Source organism: Eptesicus fuscus, chromosome 24 (genome assembly GCF_027574615.1).
Source record: "Eptesicus fuscus isolate TK198812 chromosome 24, DD_ASM_mEF_20220401, whole genome shotgun sequence".
In the NCBI taxonomy this organism is placed as follows: Eukaryota; Metazoa; Chordata; class Mammalia; order Chiroptera; family Vespertilionidae; genus Eptesicus; species Eptesicus fuscus.
This window is the reverse complement of record NC_072496.1, coordinates 1,054,896-1,063,537: the sequence shown is the minus strand read 5'-3', so window position 1 is coordinate 1,063,537 and position 8,642 is coordinate 1,054,896. Positions and strand designations below refer to the sequence as shown.

The following is an 8,642-nucleotide window of genomic DNA, read 5'->3' as shown; positions in this document are numbered from 1 at the left end:
AACCAGGGGGTCACGGTTCGATTCCTGGTCGGGGCGAGGACACGGGACGGGGCGGGGGAGGGAGGGGGCGGCATCCGAGCTGCTTCCCACATTGCTCCACGGGGCTCTGGGCTGGGGGTGGGGCACCCGCCTTCTGGGGGCTGTGGGCATGAGACCCCCCCCGAGTGAGGAGACAGAGGAGGCTGGTGTCGGGGTGCCCAGCCCGGGAGCCGGGCCCGGACGGATGAGGAAGGCACTGGAGCACCAGGCGGCCGGGAGGTTGGGTCACCAGGGGGGTCCCCAGGGAAACGTGGGGTCAGCCTGAGCTGCAGTCAAGAGGGGGGGGTGGCCCCGAGGGCCGGCGGGGGGGGTCCCCGGCTGGGTTCCTGGCCCCCAAAAGCAGAGGGACAGCCGCATGGAAGAAACTTCAAGTCCATTTCCAGGAGGCGAGAGCAACTGACACAAATAAATAAGGGGGGACGGCTGCCCGGCTGCCCGGGGGGTCTTCGCAGCGGCCCCGCCTCGGCCCCGTCAGAGAGGGACCCCGAGAATCGCCGTCGGAGAGGGACCCCGAGAATCGCCGTCGGAGAGGGACCCCGAGAATCGCCGGGGCGGCTGGGAGCGGCGCCAAGGGGCTGAGCTGAGCGGCAGGGCCAGCTGCCTACCCCTGGTTTCCGTGGTTACCTGAGGTCTGTGGTTTGGGCTCAGAGGCAGGTGCAGTGTCCAGAGGCTGGGGTGGGGGTGGGGGGGGGTGGGGGTGGGGTGGGGTGAGGGCTGCCTGGCCAAGGAGAGAAACCAGAGGGGGAATGCCCTTGGGCGTCACAGCTTAAATGTCCCCCCTCTTCTCTCTCCCCGAGAGGCGGCGGGAGGGAGGCTGTGGAGGGGGTCAGGGGTCACGTCCATCCTCCGGAGGTCGAGGCGGGAAGGAGAGCAGGGAGGGTCCACACCCAGGCCGCCGGCCCCATCGGCCACGGTGTCCCCTCCACGCCTCCCAGGCTGTGGGGGGCCAAGGCTTGGGGTGTCCTCCGACCTCAGCCCTAGGGCGGGCCCCGGGGTAACCGCCGAACGCTCCAGAACTTCACCGTCAGGTCACTGCGGAGGACAGCGCGCGGCCGGTCAGCTCGGACGGGGGCCCGGCCGGCCATGCCCAGGTGCCCCCAACTCCCCCACACAAGGCCGGGGCCCAGGGCGGGCTCGGTGAGGCCGAGGGCGGAGGGTGCCGGGCAGAGGGCGGGGCCTGCTCTTCCTTTTCCCGAGTTTTCCCCGCTTTGGTTCCGTCCAGCCCCGGACGGGCCCCCACTGCCTGGCCCCCTGGCCCGGGGTCTGTCCCGCTCACTGCTCATGCTCGGAAAGGGGGGCTGGAGGGGGGGGGGCTGGAGGGAGCCAGGTGGAGTAAAACAGACTCGTACCGTGAAGAAGCAGCTCAGACCGAGGTGGAGAGAGGGGGAGAGAGGGGGGGAGGGGGGAGAGGGGGGGGAGGGGAGAGGAGGCGGGGTCAGGGCAGGGTGGTGGCTCGGCCCTTTATGGCCAGGACCCGGCGTGGAAGGCAGGGGGTGAGTCCCGGGACGTAATTCCACAGCTTTACCCGGCAGTCGCTGTCGGGGAGAGAGGGGGAGAGAGGCAGAGAGGCGGAGCAAGAAGACGGGAGGGGAGGGGGAGAGAAGGGTCAAGGTCAAGGTCAAGTTCGGACCGAGAAGGGAAGAGAAGAGGACCCTGTGAGTAGCGCCCGGTGGCCCAGAGCGCCCGGGCGTCCCTGGACGGGGACGGAGCTGGGTCGGATGGGCGGGTGGGCTGCGCTGTGACGGAAGATACCTGGACAGGTGTGAGGGCCGCCGGAGGAGGGGGCTGCTGTGTGTGGGGGGGCTGGTGGGCAAGGCCTGGCCGGGCCGGCGCCTGCCTGCTGCCCTGCCCCTGGGCCCTGGGGGTCCGCCCGGCACCCCCTCCCGGCCCGTGGCCCTCACCGGGCCGTGCACCGCCCGCCCCGCCCGCCGCCCACCTGGAGGCGGTGAAGATGTGCTTCCCGTTGGTGCACGCGGCGTTGATGGGGCTGTCGTGGCCCTTGATCTCGCCGACGGGCGTGAAGTTGTCCACGTTCCAGACCTTGATGAGGCCGGCGCGGCAGGCGCTCAGCAGCATGGGCCGGCCCGGCACGAAGGCCAGGGCGCACACCCAGTCCTTGTGCGCGTTGGGGATTTGCTGCGGGGGGAGCGGCGGGTGAGGGGGGCGGGGGAGTGGGGACGGGACCCGCACCCGGCAGCCGCCTGCCCCTCTGCCTCCCGGGTCCCCAGCAGCCAGGGCCCCAGCCGTGCCGGGACTTCCGGGCCCAGAGAGGGATGCTTCGACCGTCCCAGGCTCGAACCCGAGACCCCGCCCTGGAGGAGCAGCCTTCCGCCCTCGGAGGGTCAAAGAAAACCAACGCTCCCCGGAACCAGGAGGTCACAGTTCAATTCCCATCAGGGCTCATGGCCGGGGTTGTGGGCTCGATCCCCAGTGCGGGGCGTGCAGGAGGCAGCCGGTCCATGTTTCTCTCTCATCATTGATGTTTCTCTCCCTCTCCCTCTCCCTTCTTCTCTGAAATCAATTTTAAAAATGACAGGGATGGGTTTCCCTGTCAACCCTGGGGCAGGGGAAGGGAGGGGAGGGCAGGCAGGTGAGGGAAGGGGTGCGGGGCAGGGGGTGGCTCTGGCTGGGGCTGGGGGTGCCCGCCCGGCCCCGCCCGTCCCCCCACTTCACCTGGATGAGCTCCTGCTGCTCCAGGTCCCACTTCTTGATGCCGTTGTCCCGGGAGCCGCTGAACAGCACGTCCCCGTGGATGGCCAGGCACTCGATGCCGTCGTAGTGCGGGGGCTCGAAGTTGTGGGTGGGGCCGATGGTGCCCGCCACGCACTCCCCCAGCTCGAACATCTGTGGGCGGGTGCGGGAGGGGTTGGCCCAGAGCCGCCCACTGGGGTGCAGCCCGGGGGCCCAGGAGCCGGCGACCCCCAGGTCTGGCCCCCGCCCCTCGTGGCAGCCCAGCCCAGGGGCCCTTCCCAGGGGCGGGGTGTCGGGGCACGGACTTAAGTTCCTGCAGGGGAACCCCCAGCTCAGCATGAGCTGCTGCGGAGAACGGTGTGTGACTCCAACTAACGTTCTTTTTATTTTTTTTAAAAAAACCAAACATATATTTTTATTGATTTCAGAGAAGAAGGCAGGGGAGAGGGAGATAGAAACATCCAGGTGGCCCTGGCTGGTGTGGCTCAATGGATAGAGCGCCGGCCTGCGGACTGAAGGGTCCCGGGTTCGATTCCCGGTCAGGGCACCTGCCTGAGTTGTGGGCTCGATCCCCAGCAGGGGGGCGTGCAGGAGGCAGCCGATCCATGATTCTCTCTCATCATGGATGTTTCTCTCTCTCTCTCTCGCTCTCTCTCTCCCTCTCCCTCTGAAATCAATAAAAATATATTTTAAAAATCCCAGAAATTGCATTTTTCCCACGAGGGTCCCAAGGCCGCGGCGGAGGGGGCGGGCACCTTGACGTAGTGGTCCTTGGAGCCGGTCACCACCAGGTCGTGCTGGCTGGCCGTCTGGGTGACCGTCAGGCACATCACGGGCCCGATGTGGCCGGTCAGTTTGCCGACGGGCTGGAACCTGCGGGAGGGCCGGCAGGGCCAGGAGGGTCAGGGGGACCGGGGTGGGGAGGGGTGGGCCCGGGGGGCAGGTATGCACCTGGCAGGGGGCCTCTCCTCCCTCCGGGGCCGCCCATTCCCCGGGGAAGGGGTGGTGTCTCTGGGGACACGGGGAGCAGCACAGCGAGGACCAGCCGGCCCTGGGGGGGGGATCACCCCGAGCTGAGGCTTGTGCCCATGCCCAGCCCTCCCCCCACACCACCCCAGGCCCCCCCCCACCTGCTGAGCTCCCAGATGCGGACGGCATTGCCCGAGGCGGCGTACAGCATGGTGCCCGAGGGGCTGAGGGCGATCTGGTTGATCTGGTGCTCGCCCTGCGCGCTGGTGAGGGCCCGCGTGGAGGTGGCCGCGCAGGCGTCGCCCGAGATCACCTGACCCGAGGACCTGCCCGGGAGGGAGGGAAGGGAGGCGAGGTCAGAGGTGAAACGGGCCCATCCGCACCGGCCCGGCCAGGAGACTCCGCTCACCTCCCTCGGAGCAGGCCCGTAAACCACCTCCTCCGGGAAGTCCTCCCTGATTGACGGACAGGAGCCGCCACTTCCCCCGAGACCCAAGCTCCGCTCCGCTCCACCTCAGTGGACGGCAGGCCCTCAGAACCAGGCTGTCCTGAGTAGGGCCCCCGGGCGGCCAGCACCCCCGCCCCCTTCCCCCCTCCTCCCGGGAGGAGCACCTACGTGAGGGTGCGGATGCACTTGGCCGAGTCCCGGATGTCCCACACCTTGACGTAGGAGGTGGACACGGAGAAGACGAGGCCCGAGTGGCGGCAGTACTTGATGGAGACCACGTTGTTGGGGTGGCCCTTCAGGGCGGCGATCTCCTGGCCCGTGACCAGGTTCCACAGCTTGCAGCTGCGGTCTGTGGGCGGAGAGCGGGGCGGGGCAGGCGTCAGCGCCAGGGACAGCGGATCCCGGGCCGGGGCTGGGCGCCAGCTCCCAGGGGTGGTGGCAACTCAGAGAGACGGGGCCCGGACGTCAGACCCCGTCTGCTCAAGCAAGTCCCCCCGACGCCGTCCGTGCCCGCTGCCCTGACTGCTAAGAGCAGGCATCATCATCATCATCATTATTATTAAATATATTTTATTGATTTTTTACAGAGAGGAAAGGGAGAGGGATAGAGAGTTAGAAACATCAATGATGAGAGAGAAACATCCATCAGCTGCCTCCTGCACACCCCCCACCGGGGATGTGCCCGCAACCGAGGTCCATGCCCTTGACCGGAATCGAACCCGGGACCCTTCAGTCCGCAGGCCGGCGCTCCATCCACTGAGCCACACCGGTCAGGGCTATTATTATTATTTTTAAGGACTACTTTTATTTATTTTTTAAAGAAATATTTATTTTTTATTTTATTTATTTTTTATGGATTTCAGAGAGGAAGGGAGAGGGAGAGAGAGACAGAAACATCAATGATGAAAGAATCATGGATCGGCTGCCTCCTGCACGCCCCACACTGGGGATCGAGCCTGCAACCCGGGCATGTGCCCTTGACTAGAATCGAACCCAGGACCCTTCAGTCCGATGCTCTATCCACTGAGCCACATCAGCCAGGGCTTAAAGAAAGATTTTACTTATTTATTGGTTGTTGTTAATCCCGCCCCCCACCCCACCCCCCGCCGCCAGGACAGTCTTCCATGCATTTTTTTAGAACGAGTGGAAGGGAGAGGGAGAGACACGGAGAGAGAAACACCGATGTGAGAACAGGTGACCTCCCGCTCGCACCCAGACCAGGGCCTGGGGCCGAGCCTGTGGCAACCGAGGTCCGTGCCCTCGACCGGGAATCGCACCCGGGACCCTCCGGTGCACAGGCCGTCGCTCTGCCCATTGAGCCACACGGGCCGGGGCGCCACCCACCTTTGGAGCCGGTAAAGAGCAGCTCGTCCGTGGCGTCCAGGCAGAGCACGGGCTTGGTGTGGCCCTCGGCCAGGGACACGCACTGCAGCGGGGCCGTCCGCCCGCCCTTGGCTCCTCCCACCGGCGTGATGATCCCCCTTCCGGACAGAGGGAGAGAGACACCGTCAGCCGGGGACCCCCCGCCCGGCCGAGGGGGGGGACAGGGTGGAGCGGGGACCTGGGCCTGACCGAGAAGGCTCCAGAGCCGCCAGCAGCCTGAGCCGGGAAGCGGGTGCGCGGGCAGGTGGGGGCCGGCCGGGCGTCTCATCCCTGTCTAGGCGCAGCCCTGCCCTCGGCCAGTTCCCGCCCACGCCAGCCTGACCGCGTCCGGAGACCTAAAAGCGCCCAGGCCCACCGGCCGGCGTGGCTCCGTGGATGAGCATCGACCTAGGAACCAGGAGGTCGCAGTTCGATTCCCGGTCGGGGCACAGGCCCGGGTGGCGGGCTCGATCCCCAGTAGGGGGCGTGCAGGAGGCAGCCGATCCATGGTTCTCTCTCATCATGGATGTTTCTATCTCTCTCTCCCTCTTCCCTTCCTCTCTGAAATCAACAAAGAAATATATATTTTTTAAAAAAATTTTAAAAAAAGATTTAAAAACAAAACAAAATGCCAGCTGGGCAGGTGGAGGCCAGGGGCTGGGGGTCCTGCAACCCCATGACTCCCCCAGGCTGCCTCAGGGAGCCCAGGGCGGCCGGGCGCAGAGGGAGGGGCCGAGGTCGCCGCCCTGCACTCCGTTCAGCATTTCCATCCGCCGGGGCCTGTCCCCCCACACAGACGCACACCCCACCCACGGCCCCCGGGTGGGACCAGCACGGCCGGACCTGTGAGGGTCATTGACAAAGGGGACCAGAGCTCAGAGCTGGCTGGGGAGGTCCGGGCCCCCACGGCCCCTCCGCCGGCCCCTGTGGGCTCGGGGTGGAGATTGCATTTCTCAGCGAGAGGCCCAGTGCACGAAATCTGTGCACAGCTTGCCGGCTGCCGGCCAGGGACTCCCTTCGTTCCGTGCTGCCCCCTGGTGGTCAGCGCATGTCATAGCGAGCGATCGAACTCCCAGTCAGTGGAACTCCTGAGGGGACACTTTGCCTATTGGGCTTTTATATATATAGATGAGGGACCCCTGGGCGCGAGGCCCGGCCAGGTTGTATGCGGGTCTGAAAACATGTCCTCGCTCTTTTCCAAAGAGAACGCCGATGCCGACCGACAGGGGCGGGCGCGGTGGCCGAGGGCGGGATGAAATGACCCACGTCCCTCCCGCAGGCGGCTCATGGCCCCAGGGACTCAGGCAGCCCAGCCCCGAGGGCGCGGTCCGACAAGGGTCCACCAGGCCCAGGGCCGGTCAAGGGCGCGCACGGAGCAGCCTCCCACGTATCCGAGCTCCCGCCTCTCGCCCTCGCCGGGGCCCACCTGTGGCGGGAAGGCCTGGGAGGGCTGTGGGCAGCGGTTAAAGGGCTAACCCTCCTCGTGAGAGGCTGGTAGATCCCGTGGGGGGGTCGGGGGGGGATGGCAGGACGGCCAACACCCAGGGTCGGTGAGCGGTGAGCGGAGGGCTTGGTGGGAGAGCTCTCAGCTCAGCTGTGGCCCTGTGCTCAGGCCCCCGGGACCTGGGATGCACTCCCTGTGTGGGGTGCTGTGCTGGGTTGGCTGGGGGAGAGGGGCCCCCCAGCCCCCCGGCACTCCTCGTCCTTGTGCCAGGAGATGGGGGTGGGGCAGAGCTGGGGTCTAAGTGTGTGGCACCGACACAGACCGAGCGCCCCCAGGACCCCGAGCACAGCCGTCCACACCATGCCCAGCCCGTCCCCCAGGCTCCATGCTCCCCCCGCCGCCCAGGTGACGAGGGAGCAGAGGACAGGCCGTGACAAGCGACCGCACGCCCCTCCCCACGCGAGCCCCCAGCTCCAGCCGGTCGGTGGGGGCAGTAGAGGCCAGGCAGCCGCCGGGAGAGGAGGAACCAGGGGCGGGAAGGGTCCTGGGGGCCGAGGAGAGGAGGGGTGCATGCTGAGGACAGGGGTGCAGGCGGGAGGGGCTGAGAGAGAGAGAGAGAGAGAGAGAGAGAGAGAGAGAGAGAGGAGCGAGCGAGAGGATTGGGACAGGACGCGGCCGTCTGTACCTCAGGACCTCGGACATAGAGGAGTCGCTGTCATCAGACCTGGGAGGGCAGAAAGTTAGCTGGATTAGGGGGCGGGGCACACACGGGCGGAGCAGCGGGTCAGGGCGGTTATTCTCCTGGAGGGGAGTGGAGAGAGGCAGAGGGGGAGGCGCCGGGGGACAGCGGGGCGGGGGGAGGGGGCGGGCTGGCCTGGGAGCTGGCAGGGGAGGAAGGGGGCCCCCCACCCCGAGGACGACACGGGATCGCCGGCCCCACGCTCTGGGGAGACTGCTCCGGGGCTGTTTGCTGCTCCATCCACACGCTGGGGGCCCCCACCCCACCGGCAGCGCTGCGGCCCGACTGCCCCTCCCACCTGGGAGGGGGCTGCCCCCACAACTCCTGAGGGGCCGGCTTTTCACAGAGCCCCCTGTCCCCGGGGAGCCCCCTGTCCCCGGGAGCCCCCTGTCCCCAGGAGCCCCCTGTCCCCGGGGAGCGTGCGAAACTGCCTGGAGTTGTGTACCTCACATGCGCCCCAAGACCTGGACCCCCGGACAGGACCGAGGTCTGGATGACCCTGGATGGACCGAGGTCTGGATGACCCTGGATGGATTGAGGTCTGGATGACCCTGGATGAACCGAGGTCGGGATGACCCTGGATGGATTGAGGTCAAGATGACCCCTAGATGACCCCTGGATGGACTGAGGTCGGGATGACCCTGGATGGATTGAGGTCAAGATGACCCCTAGATGACCCCTGGATGGACCGGGGTCAGGATGACCCTGGCTGCATTGAGGTCTGGATGACCCTGGATGGACTGGGGTTGGGATGACCCTGGATGACCCCTGGATGGACCGAGGTCTGGATGACCCCTGGATGACCCCAGGATGGACCGAGTCTGGATGACCCCAGGATGACCCTGGATGGACCGGGGTCTGGACAACCCACAGGCTGGGATGGCGAGAAGACCTTGAAGGCGGGTGGGAGGGGCACTGGGTTGGGGGGCACCTGGCTGGGAGGGAACCCT

The 8,642-nt window shown here is 66.8% G+C and overlaps 1 protein-coding gene across 1 annotated transcript in view; it reads right to left on the bottom strand.

The window, feature by feature from the left end:
- Positions 1-736: 736 nt before the first annotated feature.
- KIF21B (kinesin family member 21B) overlaps positions 737-8,642 on the bottom strand; it is a 34,831-nt gene continuing 26,925 nt past the window's right edge. Inside the window, exons 28-35 of the mRNA XM_054713153.1 lie at positions 7,639-7,677; positions 5,492-5,628; positions 4,316-4,496; positions 3,861-4,025; positions 3,486-3,603; positions 2,713-2,883; positions 1,976-2,175; positions 737-1,071 (exon numbers count right to left, since the gene is read on the bottom strand). Of these exons, the coding sequence (XP_054569128.1) occupies positions 1,017-1,071; positions 1,976-2,175; positions 2,713-2,883; positions 3,486-3,603; positions 3,861-4,025; positions 4,316-4,496; positions 5,492-5,628; positions 7,639-7,677 (1,066 nt within the window). The 3' untranslated portion in view covers positions 737-1,016. The remainder of the gene's footprint in view (positions 1,072-1,975; positions 2,176-2,712; positions 2,884-3,485; positions 3,604-3,860; positions 4,026-4,315; positions 4,497-5,491; positions 5,629-7,638; positions 7,678-8,642) is intronic.